General features: G+C 43.0%; 1 protein-coding gene across 7 annotated transcripts in view; it reads right to left on the bottom strand.

The window, feature by feature from the left end:
* The window catches only part of c6h18orf21 (chromosome 6 C18orf21 homolog), a 92,009-nt gene extending 76,128 nt beyond the window's left edge, over positions 1–15,881 (bottom strand). The window contains exons 1-3 of one of the 7 annotated variants that reach the window (XM_072509595.1): positions 15,228–15,352; positions 10,905–11,050; positions 1,307–1,353 (exon numbers count right to left, since the gene is read on the bottom strand). In XM_072509595.1, the coding sequence (XP_072365696.1) occupies positions 1,307–1,353; positions 10,905–10,958 (101 nt within the window). In that variant the 5' untranslated portion in view covers positions 10,959–11,050; positions 15,228–15,352. Of the gene's footprint in view, positions 1–1,306; positions 1,354–6,965; positions 7,078–10,904; positions 11,051–14,841; positions 14,883–14,907; positions 15,137–15,227; positions 15,365–15,789 lie in introns of those variants that run through there. The other 6 variants (XM_072509599.1, XM_072509597.1, XM_072509600.1 and 3 more) reach the window with 6 other exon arrangements.
* Between the last annotated feature and the right edge of the window lie 453 nt (positions 15,882–16,334).

The following is a 16,334-nucleotide window of genomic DNA, read 5'->3' as shown; positions in this document are numbered from 1 at the left end:
CGAATGACCCCCTTCTGCACTGTGGGGATTCCGTGAACCACATAAAAGGTGTTAGGGCAAATGACCTAAAAGACTAATCAAGGAATTATGCTTGAAAGAATTTCTTAAAGGAGAAAAGCGAGGTGTATAGAGGGAATTCCAGAGTGTAGGACCAAGGCAACTGAGAGCATATCTACTACCAATCGTGGAGCAATTGAAGTCAGGGATGAAGAGGATTGTTGAGCTGGAGGAGATTACAAAAATAGGGAGGGGCCAGATTATTGAAAACAAGAATGGGAATTTTCAAATTAGGGTATTGCATAAGCAGGAGCCAGAGTTGGTCAACAAGCAGGGGTGATTGGTGCGGCTTAGGTTATGGGTAGCAAGGTTTTGGATGGCCTCACATTTACAGAGTGTAGAAATCGGGAGGCTGGCCAGGAGTATGTTAGAACAATCAAGTCTGGAGGTAACGAAGGGTGAGGATTTGTGCAGAAGAGTCGAAACAGGGTGGAACAGCAGAACAACAACTATAAGGCGCCAAAGGTTAGGTTACCACTTGGACTCATACATATGGAAGCATGCACTGTAATAATACAAAGCAGCACAGAGAATTACTCTCTGAATCTCACCTACACAACAACCTCACAACAAAGACAGTGATATAGATCTCCTTGTCTCATTTTCTTGGAACAGTGCTTCCTGGACTGCCGGTACTTATGAAGATTCTTGCTTTGTCATTATGTAAAACATATGTGGGCAGCACTGTACCTACATACTTTCATCAATTCTTCCCATTCATTCTGGCCACTACCACAGCCCATTCCTTTCATTATCAACTCTTAATTTTGAGCTATATCCCCAATCTCAAAAATGAAACATTCTGAACACAATTCCGTGGCCTCAAAGGTAATCCTGAAAATATCTGAAGTATCTATATTATCCTTCCATTAACCCCAAAACAGGTTCCATGCTCAAAACAATCTTCCTAACCCAAACTAACCCGGCATGAATTAGCCAGCCTCAAGGATTATTCAAACTATATTTTCCTTCTAATCTTTAATCCCATTTTTAGCCATTTACCCAGCTCAATTTGTCTTCAGGCGATAATCAACAATTGAGTTTTTGATCAAGCTGAAAGTGTATGTCGCATGTATGCGAGAGTTAATGGAGCACATTTTCTGACCTCGAGTCTCATTTAGGGCTGGTAGATTTTGAACTAGTTCTATACTCCCCGTCAGCCAGATAACCTATATAGATCATGTTATACAAGTCTCTTTGTCCTCCAGCTTTCTTTTCATCGTCAATGTAAGTAAGCTTGATTTCATACCTCTCCTCATATTGTACACCTCTTGCTCCTGTCACGTTATGAATCCTCTGCAATACACCAATGTCTTATTAAACAGGAGTCATCTAAAACTGTACAAAATGTGCCTAGCACAGTTCCATAATGTTGACATATTTGCATAGTCAGAAGTTATATATTTCTATTTAATGTTCAAATATAAACAGATTACATTCTAAATGATAGTAATATGTTCTGGTTTATCTATCAAATATCTATTTGACTGAATAAAGTCCACACAAGGCACCAATAGGAAAATTGTACTGGTTCTAGGCCACTAATTTTTTCATTCAAAGGGTTGTGAATCTTTGGAATTCTGTGCCCCATAGGGTTGTGGATACTCCATCGTTGAATATATCCAAGGCTAGGATAGATGTTTGGTCCCAGGGAATTAAGGGATATGAGGAGTGGGTGGGTAAATGAAGTTTAAGCCCAAGATCAGCCACGATCGCATTAAATGGCAGTGCAAGCTTGATGGGCCGTGTGATCTACTCCTGTTCATATTTCTTGTGTTCTTGTATTATCAGCTCCAATTATATCACTTATGAATTCTAAGGGTCCACTCTTTTCCCCATTTACTATTTGCTGACCTGATAAGTTCTTTAGATTTCTTTCCCCAGGCATCAAGTTTAAACAGTAGAGAGGACAGGTTGGTCTCCTGACATTGCATGTGATTGCAGACTGACTGGGCCAGTTACAATAGCATGAAATGTCAGAAATCAAGTGATTTCAGATGCTTTAAATATGACAAGTAAAACAGAAAAGTTTGTCTGTATTCTAGGTCGGATAGCATCTATGGAAAACCAATGTTATTCAATGTTCAGACTTTTCCTAGGGACACCAACAAATAACAGCCTATTTGGTTCACTCATAGTTATAGAATGTGATCACCTGAATGAGTGATATTCCCAACTGAATTGGTGCTGGTTCTAGCCTCCCAATGCGTGGCTCATATGCAGCTAGTTGCAACTCATAAATAAATGTCAAGATCTGAATAATCTTTATTGTCACAAGTAGGCTTACATTAACACTGTAATGAAGTTACTGTGAAAAGCCCCCAGTTGCCACATTCCGCCATCTGTTCGGGTACACAGGCAGAATTCAGAATGTCCAAATTACCTAACAGCACGTCTTTCGGGACTTGAGGGAGGAAACCGGAGCACCCGGAGGAAACCCACGCAGACACAGGGAGAACATGCAGACTCCGCACAGACAACAGCCCAAGTCGGGAATTGAACCAGGGACCCCGATGCCGTGAAGCAACAGTGCTAAACACTGTGCCACCGCGCTGCCTGCCAGTGGAGCTCACACCATATACAGGCAGCTTTCATTTGTTTCTATTACAATTGAGCCTGCTCCTACCAGTACCAACGGCAGTGATTTGCCTTGATTATCTAGGGCAACAACGTCCACACAATATCTAATTTGAAAATGGGACAATATGAATCCCGTGTGATCTCAATTAATCAGAAGCTCAGGCAGTTAAGTGTTGATTGCTGCACTGACTAATTTCACATACTCAGCTTTAATTTCTCAAAGTTGCTCATTTCAAATCATTAGAAATCCCAATCAATTAAGAATACAGACTTATCTCAGTCCGCAGTTAATTAAAAATGTTATACTGTTCTTTATTGAACTCTCCTTGTTTCACTAATAGTTCTGTTTGCCCTTCACACTCAAATGGACTGCTGTCAGCAGTTGCTTTTCCAACTGAGCACCCTATTTTGGGTATTGTTTGTACATCAAATTCCAAGTTAACACTTTCAAGACTGCAGTTCAGAACTACCATTCATTTTAAGCTTTTACTGTAGAATCTGTTTCATAAACTGTCATATGTATGATGATTTGACCAGGTTTTTAGTCACCTTCTTTGGCGAGTTTTATTTTCTGATTATACTTCAGTAAAGCACCTTTTGACCATATTCCTACGTTAAAGGCCTGTATAAATACAAGTTATTGTTCCTGTTTGCTGAATCATTGTCGTGGGTTTGCTAAATTATGTTTAATTATTATATTGATGCAAAAAAATAAACACTGAATTATGTACATAATGTTCCTTATAATTTTTTTGTCTTCAAACTCGGGATCGCACCCACCCACCTAAACAATAATGTTTTGCTGTCCCCTTATTTAATTATTTGTTGCCACCCCCATTATTGTTCTGCATAAGGAGCCCATTACGAAACATGTTTTTAATCCAACCTGACATGTGCTTGTTAATTTAAGGGAGATTTTATTTTATGTAATCTCTTAGGATCCAAATTCTCCTGGACACACATAATTCATTCCCATCTTCTGGATGAACCATGGGCTGGATTCTCCGCCCCGCCAAGCCACATTTGTGTTTCACCCCGCTGGCGGAATGCTCCATTACGCTAGCTGGTCAATGGGGTTTCCCATTGTGGGGCAGCCCCACGTTGTCAGGAAACCCTGGGCTGCCGGCAAAACAGAGCATCCCGCCGACGGGAATCCAGCCCCGTGTTCTTGTAATAAAATTGTACATTAATTCTTTGCTGTTATTTACACTTTTGTATTTAATTTGAGTTTTTAATAGCTAGAAATAGATCAAAAGCTGAATAAATTCATCAGTTTTGTATTCCCAGCAGATAACCATATTGAAAGGAGCACAGTTGAAGAATTGGTGTTACAGCCTTCCAGAAATACTGTAACTGTCTTGAGTGGAATTTGCAGACATTCTCTGCGTCTGCGTGGATTTCCTCTGAGTCCTTTGGTTTCCTCCCACAGTCCAATGATGTGCAGGTTAGCTCAACTGGCCATGCTAAATTGCCCCTTAGTGTCCAAAAATGTTAGTTGGGTTACATGGATAGGGTGGAGATGTGGGCCTAGGTCGGGTGTTCCTTCAGAGGTCAGTGCAGACTTGATGGGCTGAATGGCTTCCTTCTACACTGTAGGGATTCTATTATGACTTATGTGCTTGCTCAGAACAATTAACCTTATCCCACTTCCCACTCTTTCCCCATAACCCTGCAAATATATCTTCAGGTGCTCATCCAAAGTCCTCTTGAAAACTACAATTCAATCTGCCTCCATCACCATCTCAAGCAGCTCTTCCAGATGCTAACTGCGTTAATAAATCCTTTCTTGCGTCACCTTTGCTTCTTTTGCCATTCACCTTAAATTTGTGTCTTCTGGTTCTTGACCACCTCACCAAGTGGGAAAGTTTCTCTCTATCCCCTTTGTCTTGACTCCTCAAGAATTTGAATACCTCAGGGCAGCACGGTGGTGCAGTGGGTTAGCCCTGCAGCCTCACGGTGCCGAAGTCCCAGGTTTGATCCCGGCTCTGGGTCACTGTCCGTGTGGAGTTTGCACATTCTCCCAGTGTTTGCGTGGGTTTCGCCCCCACAACCCAAAAGATGTGCAGGGTAGGTGGATTGGCCACATTAAATTGCCACTTAATTGGAAAAAATGAATTGGGTATTCTAAATTTATAAAAAAATAGAATTTGAATACCTCTATCTAAATCTCCGCTCAATCTTTTTTCTCGGAGGACAGTAACCTGAACTCCCCCAATCTACCCTCGTAATTGAAGACCCTCATTCCTATAAACCTTTTCTGCACCCAAGCCTTCACATCTTTCCTTAAGAGGGATGAACAGAATTGGACACAACAACATCAGTTGAGGTAAAGCCAGTATTTTTAAAAATGTTCATCATAATGTCCTTGCTTTTGTGCTCTAAACATGGAATTCTTCAGTGCCTTATTCTTATTTTCTTCCATTCAGGGCTGCTGAATCCCATCTGAAGAGCCACTCCAATCTGCATGTGTTGCAGCATGAATTAATTACCCAAACAGTGTTGGTGTAATTTCAAACTTGCCACCCTGACAATTGCCAAGTAGAGGCCCACCAGTCAGCTACTAGAATGGAAGGGAAAGTTAGAACCAAAGCTGTGGTGAAACCATAAACCAATTGTTTTAATTATCTTAAGCTGCTCTATAACTACTGAAATAGGCCTGACTCCTTCTCCCCATTTTTTAGTTAAGTAATGGCATAGGGCCCTGTTTAGGAAAAAAAAGATTTTCTTTATTTCACATTGTTAAGTGCAAATGTGATTATGTCAAAACAACTTATCTTAATCGTGAAACGGTTATCACTCTTTAAATGTTGTCTGCAATTTAGGCAACTGACCTTCAGTAGCACATTGGTGCACCAACCTGAGATTAATGTTCCAAATTATGAAGTAAAACTTATAAAATTCAACCTATTTTCAATAAAGAAAAATGTGGGAGCTGGCTATTTAATTTTGAATCAAGACTGGAGGACACGAGGAGAAAATAAACAAGTCTAAAATTGGAAATTTTCCATTGTAGTGCAGTGGTTCACAATCTTCTTGCTTCTGAAGCTCCCCAGATCCCCCACACTACTGTGCCATGGAATCAAATTTCCACAGATCCACTACAACACAAGCTATATTTTCAGTATAAAGATTAGTCCTACAATTAAAAATAATTGTAATTAATGTAAAATATGCTGGTGCTGAGCAACAATTCACTCAAGTCTCCCTAATTTATTTATGCATGAAAAGCAGTGAGTAGTTTCAAGATTCTAAAGGAACGGTACTTGGAACATAATGGGCGGCAATGCAGCACAGGCACCGTAGTATGGCAACTCGGGGATTTTCACAGTAACTCCATGTAAGCCTACTAGTAACACTGATAAAGGTTATTATTATAGAACTAGGAGGAATAGACAATTCAGCCCCTCAAGTCTGCTCTGCCATTCAATATGATCAAGGTTGATCTCATCTCGACCTCACCTCCACCTTTCTGTCTGCTCCCCATAACGCTTCATCCCTTTACTAATTGTAAACCTATCCATCACCTCCTCAAATTTATTTGGTACTCCTGCATCCACTGCACTTTGATTCAAGGGGAAACATGTCTACCCTGTTATCTTGTATACCTCAATTAGATCTCCTTTCATTCTTCTAAACTCCAGCAAGTATAGGCTACATTACAATCTCTCTTCACAAGACAACCCCTTCATCCCTGTAATCAATCTAGTGAACCTTCTCTGAACCAATTCCAATGCATTTACATCCTTCCACAAGGATGCAGTCCTCCAGATATGGTCTCGCCAATGCCCAGTTGCACCAGTACCTCCCTACTTTTATACTCATTCCTTGAGCAATGAATGCCAAAATTCCATTTGCCTTCCTTATTACCTGCTGCACCTGCATACTAATTTTGTGATTCGTGCACAAGGACACCCAAATCCTTCTGCGCCGGGTAAGCATCTTGAAGTTCCTCTCCATTTAGATAACAAGTTGCCTTTTTATTCCTCCAACCAAAATGGATAACCTCACTTATCCATGTTAAATTCCATTTGCCAAATTTTGGCCCACTCATCTAACCTATCCATTTGTAAATTTCTTATTTCCTCATTGCAACTTGCTTTCCCACCTATTTTAGTGTCATCTGTAAATCTGGCTATAGTACCTTCTCTCCCTGTATCCAAGTTATTAATATAAATTGTAAATAGTTGGGGCACCGAGGACCGAACCCTAGTGGCACACCACTTGTTACAGCTTGCCAACCAGAAAAAGACCCATTTATCCCCACTTCTGTTGGTTAGTCAATTCTCCATCCAAGTTAATAAATTACCCCTAACCCCGTGGGATCTTACCTTGTGTATTAACCTTCTATAGAGCATCTTATCAAATGCCGTCTGGAAGTTCAGATAAATTACATCTATAGGACCCACATTATCCACTTTGATGGTTACATCTTCAAAGAACTCCAGCAAATTAATCGAATACGATTTTATCCTTCATAAAAGCATGCTGTCTTGTAGATGGTGCTGTTACATAACATGTTGATTACAGTTAGGCAGTACCCACTGTAAAGCTGTAGTGACTAATGTGGCTGCTGTTGTGCTGTTTATCTGAACTCAGTGCACTACTTTACATTTGCCACTGGGTAGCAGTACACCAGTTTATTTATTGGAGCACAATAGACACCTTTGTAAAACAGGTATTGAGGAAGTAACTCATACAAACTAACAGATTCTACTCTCTCAGCAAGCGCGTGACCCAAAAAACAAAACCAGCAAGCCTTCACATTATCCCTCCCTGAATGTTTCACAATCACTTCAACAACCAATTTCAACTGGCAGTTCAACTTGATGGGGCCTTCAGGAATAACACACGCCAGATCATTATAAATAGGAGAGAGAATTTTGGCACGATCCTGGAAACAGCAGAAGGGGCCACAGTAAACATCATTCAACAAGAGCTACTCATCATCAGGTGTAGAATGAAGTATTTCATTCATTAGATGATTATAAATAGATATAACAGGGCAACTTAATGCTGCTGTTGAATCAATTGGTGTTTTCACTGGGTTGTAAGCTCCAAGCCAACGGTGGAGTTTGCAAAACTAGAAATCCCTGCAACAACTCCCATGCACAATAAAGCATTAAGATTCCTCTTTACTGATCAAGAATAGACCCCAAATCTCACTACCTCCACCATCACACAGTAGCATGGTGGTTAGCACTATGGCTTCACAGCTCCAGGGTCCCTGGTTCGATTCCCGCTTGGGTCACTGTCTGTGTTGAGTCTGCACATTCTCCCCGTGTCTGCATGGGTTGCTTCCAGGTGCTTTCCTCCCACAGTCCAGATGTGCAGGTTAGGTGGATTGGCCATGATAAATTGCACTTCGGTTAGATGGGGTTGCTGGGTTACAGGGATATGGCGGAGGTGTGGGCTTAAGTAGGGTGCTCTTTCCAAGAGCCGGTGCAGACTCGATGGGCCAAATGGCCTCCTTCTGCACTGTAAATTCTATGATCCACACTGAGCAAGTATTCAGCATTCACCCACCACAGTAATCAAGTACTTATGTCAGTCAACTGCCTGCCACCACACCCACTCCCCTGGAGAAAGATTTTGGTCTCCTCCTCACTCCCCACAGAGCAGAAATAGAGAGTTGGTGCCAGAAATGCATCTCCAAAAATTTCTGCAGAATAATGGCTAGAAATGAGCAAATCCAACTAGTTGGTATCGAGGTTTCTTGGAGCACCGGTAGAATTCCCATCCCAAAGCAAACTGAAAAACAAAACCATTAGCTGCCCAATCCCCCGACCACTGTGCAGCAATTACCAACCTCCCCCAGCTCAAATACCTATTCATTCACTGCTGGTTGCATTTTTGTTTCCAAACCTCCACAACCTGCCAATTTGTCCCCCACTCAACAACAAAGTCTTATGGGCTGCAATTCTCCATTCACAGGTTACACATATTCAGTTTCATTTTCTTTTTATGGTAATTGTCTGTCTGACTGTATTTTACAAATCCTCCCGGCCAACTGTGTTTTTGGTACCAGTGGCTGGTTACTCAAACCCTGTCTTATTCCAAACTGACCTGAATTCCTCTTCTTTAGAACTGACCTACCTCTTCCTCTTTAAGGGTGGCACGGTAGCACAGTGGATAGCACAGTTGCTTCACAGCTCCAGGGTCCCAGGTTCGATACCCGGCTTGGGTCACTGTCTGTGCGGAGTTCGCACTTTCTCCCTGTGTCGGCGTGGGTTTCCTCCGGGTGCTCCGGTTTCCTCCCACCATCTAAAAATGTGCAGGTTAGGTGGATTGGCCATGCTAAATTGCTTAGTGTCCAAAAATAAGGTGGGTTGGGTGGGATTACGGGATATAGTGGGGGTGTGGGATTAGGTAGGGTGCTCTTTCCCGGCGCAGACTCGATGGGCGGAATGGCCTCCTTCTGCACTGTAAATTCTAAATGATTTTTTCCCATCGACACGCCTCTTCACTTCTTGCCTCTCCTCCATTCGTGTTCAACTCTTCACTTACCTTCTCTCACTTCATCCACATCTCCAAGCCCCAGCATTGGTTCTTTTATACACCACCCTCTAACATGGCTTGAAGAAAATGATTCAAATTTATCTCGACTACACATTGCCACATCTCGGGAGACCAATTAGTTGCGTAGCAAATCAAAATCCTTCATAAGAACTTAATAAATAGAAGCTTGAGTAAGCCTTTTAGCCCTTCAAGCCGGTTCCGCATTCAACAGTTACCTCAATTCCAAAGCCCAAAGATGTGCAGGTTATGTGGATTGGTCAACCTAAAAATTGTCCCCGAGTGTCCAAAGTTGTGCAGGTTAGACAGAGATAGGGGTGGCGGATTGGGCTTAGGTAGGGAGCTCTTTCAGAGTCAGTGCAGGCTCAATGAACCAAATTGCCTCCCTTTGGCACTGTAGGGATTCTATAATTCTTCTAATGATTCTAATTCCACTTCCTGCACTATTTCCAATGCCTTTAATTCCCTTAGTACCTCTGTCTTGAATATATTGCATGATTGTGCATTCACAACGCTCAGAGTAGACAATTCCAAAGATTCACAATCCTTTGAGTGAAGAAATTGCTCATCTTAGTCCTAAATAGCCAACCCCTTATTGTCAGACTGCGACCCCGTGTTTTGGATTCCCCTGCCCAGGGAAATACTTTCTCAACATTTACTTTGCCGTTTCATTTACATTGTCTCTCTTTCTTCCAAACGCCAAGGATTATAGGCCTAGTGTGCTCAATCTCTCTTCATATCCACATCTCCACATCCCAGGAACCAATCTTTGTTACAATTCTCTTGGGCAAATATGTCCTTTTATAGACCAAAACTGCACTCGAGGTGTTGCCTCGTCAATGTCCCATATAATTGTCCAAAGACTTCTTTAACCTTATACTCCACTCCCTTTGTAACAAAAGCCAATCTACAGCCATCAATTCCCCTTAATCAGTTGCTGTCCTAGTTGCTTCCACTTGTATGTTAACTTCCTGTGGTTTGTATGCAGGGACATCCTGGTCCCCGGACCGATGCAAACATTACTCAGCTTCTCACCATTCAAAAATATTTTGCTTTTGTATTTTTCCGACCCAAGTGGATAACCTCACATTTCACCATATTGTATTCCAACCGCAATCTTGGCCACTCACCCAATCTGTCTAGTCTCGTATCATCCTGCTCACTGCTATTATCACACCTAACTTAGGAAGCGTTGTCAACCAACTTGAGTGCATGACACTCAGTTTCCTTCTTGAAGTCGCTATTATAGATTGTAGGTAGCTGGGACCAAGTACTGATCTTCACTGCACTTGAGTAGTTACACTATGCCAACCCCAGGATCGCCCATTTCTTCCAAATTTGTTTTCTATCCGCTAAGAAATCCTCAATCCATGCTAATATGTTACTTCCAATCCCATGAGTCTTAATTTTGTGTATTAACCGTGGCACATTATCTACTTTCTTTTGAAAATCCAAATACTCTACATCCATTGATTTCCCTTAATCATCTCATTAGTTACATTCTCAAAAACCTCAACAATTCTCTTTCCTAAATCTATGTTAACTCTGCTTAATTATGATTTTCTAAATACAGTGTTATGTTCCTAATAATGTATTTTAGCATTTTGCGTACAACTGGTGTTAATCTGATGGGCCTATGATTCCATGTTTTTTCCCTTCATCCTTTAGCAGGGTAATGTTTGGAACATTACAATCTTGGGAACTATTGCAGAATCTACAGAATTCTGGAAGATCTAAACTACTGTATCCACTACCTCAGCAAGACCCAAGAGAGCATCAGATCCAGATTTATTGAGACTTAGTCCCATTATTTTCTTTCGTATTATTTCTTCAAGTTTCTCATTCTCATTAGGCCTTTGGGTCTTTCTTTTTTCCAGAATGTTCTTTTGTGCCTCCTACCCTGAGGATAGATACAAAGTATTATTTTAACCTCTCTGCGATTTCCATATTTCCTAATATAATTTATTCTGTCACTGTCTCTATCAAAGTTTATTCTTACTCATCTCTTTTATGGTTATAGAGCCTTTAGAAATGCTTACACTCTGCTTAAATGTCTCTTGCTAATCTACTCTCATGTTCTCTTCCCGTATCAATATTTTGCTTCTCCTATGCTGAATTCTAAAATCCTCCCAAATCCCCAGACTCACTACCCCTTTTGGGAATATTGTAAGCCTCTTTCTTAGATCTAATATTGTATAATTCCTCGTCAGCCGTGTTATGAACCACTCACTCTTTGTCGGATTTTTAAAAGGATGTATGTTTGTTGCAAATTATGTAATAATTTTTTAAAAATGGTTAGCAATTGCTCGTCCACCATATCTTCTAATGTAACATCCTACCAATTCACTGAAACTCACATCTAGTTTGCTAGAGGTTAGATTTAAGACCATAATTTCTGACAACTAAATCACTTTCAAACTCTCATATTATGGCCACTCTTCCCGATGAGGCCCCTTTACTACAAGGTTATTGATTAACCCTTCCTCATTGTCCGATCCAATCTAAAATAGACTGTTCTCTTGTTAGCGCAACACTCTAACTCAGGAAACTTTCCATACATTATATGAACTTGACTCCCACGCTATCACTGTAAATTTCAGATCTCCTAATTATTGTATTACCCTCATTATTAATTTTCCCGATTTATTCTCTGCTCTAAACTACAACGAATGTCAAGGAGTAGATTATTTTTTCAATTCGTTCATGGGACATGGGGGTCGCAGGCTCGACAATGGTTTCATGGTCATTGTTAACTTTTAATTCTAGGTTTTTACTGAATTCAAATATCACCATCTGCAGAGGTGGAATATGAACCTGGACCCCCAGAGCATCACTCTGGGTCTCTGATTTACTAGTCTAGTGACAATAGCACTACGCCATCGCCTCCCCTATGTTAACAACGCCAATCAATGTTTCCTGCCCCTTGCTGGTAGTTACCTCTAACCAAACTAATTCTAGTTTGATCCTTTCATCCACTGTCTTTGTCCAATCCTTTATCAGGGATACCCTTCCATCTTTTCCATTTTGCATATCTCTTCTAAAAGATAATAGACCATAGAATTTACAGTGCAGGAGGACATTCGGCCCATCGAGTCTGCACCTGCTCTTGGAAAGAGCACCCTACGCAAGCCCACACATCCCCATAACCCAGTAACCCCATCCAACACTAAGGGCAATTTTGGACATTCAGGGCAATATAGCATGGCCAATCCACCTAACCTGCACATCTTTGGACTGTGGGAGAAAACCAGAGCATGGACTGTGGAATAAAACCGGAGCACCCGGAGGAAACCCACACACACACGGGGAGAACGTGCAGACCCCATACAGACAGTGACCCAAGCCGGGAATCGAACCTGGGACCCTGGAGCTGTGAAGGAATTGTGCTAACCACTATGCTACTGTGCTGCCATGAGCATGAAGTCATGTATTCTGGAATATTTTGTTTCTCATCTATAATAGAACATAGAACTTTACAGCACAGTACAGGCCCTTCGGCCCACGATGTTGTGCTGAACTAGTCTGAAACCAAGATCAAATCAACCTATTCCCAATCATTCTAGTGCACTCCATGTGCTTATCCAATAACTGCTTGAAAGTTCCAAAAGTGTCCGACTCCACTATCATAGCTGGGAGTGCGTTCCACGCCTCAACCACTCTCTGAGTAAAGAACCTACCTCTGACATCCCTCCTATATCTTCCACCATGAACCTTATAGAACGTTACAGCGCAGGCCCTTTGGCCCTCGATGTTGCGCCGACCTGTGAAACCACTCTAAAGCCCATCTACACTATTCCCTTATCGCCCATATGACCATTTGAATGCCCTTAGTGTTGGCGAGTAAAGAACCTACCTCTGACATCTGTCTTATGCCCCTTAGTTATGCTCCCTTGTAACAGCTACATCCACCCGAGGAAAAAGTCGCTGAACGTCCGCTCTATCGATCCCTCTCATCATCTTATACACCTCAATTAAGTCACCTCTCATCCTCCTTCGCTCCAATGAGAAAAGCCCTCAATCTTTCCTCATAAGACCTACCCTCCAATCCAGCAGCATCCTGGTAAATCTCTTTTGCACCCTTTCCAATGCTTCCACATCCTTCCTATAATGAGGTGACCAGAACTGCACACAATACTCCAAACGTGGTCTAACCAATGTCTTGTACAGTTGCAGCATAACCTCACGGCTCTTAAACTCAATCCCCCTGTTAATAAATGCTAACACACTAGAACTAGAGGCTTTCTTCACGGCTCTATCCACTTGGGTGGCAACTTTCAGAGATCTATGGATATGAACTCCGAGATCTCTCTGCTCCCCCACATTCTTCAGAACCCTGCAGTTGACCCTGTAATCCGCATTCAAATTTGTCCTACCAAAATGAATCACCTCACACTTATCAGGGTTAAACTCGATCTGCCACTTTTCAGCCCAGCTCTGCATCCTATCAATGTCTCTTTGCCGCCTACAACAGCCCTCCACATTATCCACTACTCCACCAATCTTGGTGTCATCAGCAAATTTACTAACCCAACCTTCAACTCCATCATCCAAGCCATTGATAAAAATCACAAATAGCAGAGGACCCAGCACTGATTGCTGTGGTACACCGCTGGTGACTGGGCTCCAGGATGAAAATTTATCATCTACCACCACCCTCTGTCTTCTATGTGATAGCCAGTTACTGGTCCAATCGGCCAAATTTCCCTCTATGCCATGCCTCCTTACTTTCTGCATGAGCTGACCATGGGGCACCTTATTATAATTACTTTTAAAAATTAATAGATTTGATCGCTCTGTGCTATCTATTCACTAATTTGTAGTGAATGCTTCATGCAGATATAGTGCCTTCAGCTTTGACTTTTTTTTAAAAATTGCCCTGATCTCTGTCCTTATAGGCGTATTGCTTTTGTTACTCACTGCCCCTTCGCTGCTTATGTTTATTGAGATCCATAAGGGTCTCAGCAATAACCTGCCTGCAATATTCTACTCGGCAACTCACTGTAATCCAAAACAATGTTTCTCACAAGTATTCTATGTTTCAATTCTTATAATTTCATATTCAGTTTCACACGTTACCTGGAGTTGTATAGATTTTAGCATTGATAATTTTGCGGAGAGCTTTTAGAAGGTCCAAATAAACTATTAACAGGCTATACCAACCTACAACCGGTAACGCCCAGGATTCAATTTACAAGTGGCGGATAACATTCATACCACAAAAGTGACACATCAAGAAAGAGGCAGTGGCCATTTCCCACTGACATTAAACAGCACCACCATTGAAAGAAACTAGGCTACAATGTTTGTAAATATCTTCAGCACACTGACAACATTCCAGCTATTGGAATGTGCTGAAAACATGTGCATCAGAGCTGGGTGTCCTAGTGCAGCAATGAAATGAAATGAAAATCGCTTATTGTCACAAGTAGGCTTCAAATGAAGTTACTGTGAAAAGCCCCTAGTCGCCACATTCCGGCGCCTGTTCGGGGAGGCTGGTACGGGAATTGAACCGTGCTGCTGGCCTGCCTTGGTCTGCTTCAAAGCCAGCGATTTAGCCCTGTGCTAAACAACCCCTGCTAAACAGAGACTGGCATCTATCTATCTGACAATGTCACTACCTCGCTACAACCTATTTACGTAGAAATATCTAACTTCCAATTACTGCCCTATCCTTCTAATCAACAGCAACACCTGCTCATCAGTAATCTGGTCCGCATCGTTCAATTCAGGTTTGGCGAGAAACGTTTGGCTCCAGACCTCGAGTGTTGCTACAGCCTGCGATGCAACAAGATAAATAATGTCGGGGGGTTGCTGAAAATCCAACAAAGTACGATGAGTCACTGGGAGGGTCAAAAAGAAATCAGTGATTGGAGTCCTGCTCCATAACATCCCAGATTGGGCGAACATGTGCCACTGAACTAAACTGCTGGATGTCCCGCCTGGAGTGCGAGCCCTCTCTTCACACTCCGGCTGTTACTGTCCTCACACGTCACATATTGCGGCCTACACAAACCGGCTTTAACGCTCCAGGCAACTTTGCTGCCTCAAGAGAGTCAGGATCGCCAGGCCACACTCACCCTCAGGGCCGCTGCCGGAAACCGGAGCGGGTAATGTCGCTCAGAAAGTTCCTGGGCGGAGGCGTGGCGGTGCGCGAGGGGAATGGGCGTGGAACAGAGGGGGGGGGAAAGAGGGGCAATGAGCGTGGTGACGTTCGCGGAGAGAGCGTGGCAAGGCGCGCGGGAACGTGTGACGCTGGCATGGCGGAGCGCACGGCAATGGGGGAGGAGCGTGGTGACGCTCGCATGGGGGCGTGGCGGTAGGCGGAGGATCATGGCGATAGGCTGAGGAACGTAGTGACGCTTGCAGGGTGGAAACGCCACCGTGGGCGGAGGAACGTCGTGACGCTCGCAGGGGGCAAGGCGGTGCCGGGAGGAGCGTGGTGGCGGGAGGCAGGCGGAGGAACGTGGTGATAGGCTGAGGAACGTGGTGACGCACGCTGGGGGGAGGAACGTGGTGACGCACGCTGGGGGTGGGAAGTGGTGACGCTCGCCGGTGGGCGTGGCGGTGGGGGAGGAACGTAGTGACGCGCAGTGCGAGGGACAGTGATGTCCTTCACAGAGACGGGAGCGGGTTGAGTACCTGCTGCCATTCTGGCTCCCCACGAGTTTCTGTCGCCGAAGCAGGTTGAAGACATACCGCTCCTCAGTGTTATTCATTTTCTTCTACATGAAAACAAAAATGCAGCGGATGCTGGAAATCTGAAATAAAAGCAGAAGGAACATCACATGATCAATTTTTCTGCTTCCACGCTCCTATTATTATTCTCCCAACGTTAGAGATGCGGTTAGCAATGTGATAATGCTTGGTGATGTTGATTGATGAGTAGATGTTGGCCAAGACACAGGGTAGCCTTGCTCTTCTACAATAACAGTCAGATCTTTAATGTGGGTGTTGGACTGGGGTGAGCACAGTACGAAGTCTTACAACAGGTTAAAGTCCAACAGGTTTGTTTCGAATCACTGACTCACCTGATGAAGGAGCTGCGCTCCGAAAGTCAGTGATTCGAAACGCACCTGTTGGACTTTAACCTGCTGCTGTAAGACTTATTACTGTGCTCAGATCTTTGATATCGATCTGAACAGGCAGATGAGGCCTTGGCGTTGGCACCTCTTAACAGTGCTGTG

Source organism: Scyliorhinus torazame, chromosome 6, assembly GCF_047496885.1.
Source record: "Scyliorhinus torazame isolate Kashiwa2021f chromosome 6, sScyTor2.1, whole genome shotgun sequence".
Lineage (NCBI taxonomy): Eukaryota > Metazoa > Chordata > Chondrichthyes > Carcharhiniformes > Scyliorhinidae > Scyliorhinus > Scyliorhinus torazame.
This window is presented reverse-complemented; position numbering and strand designations above follow the sequence as displayed.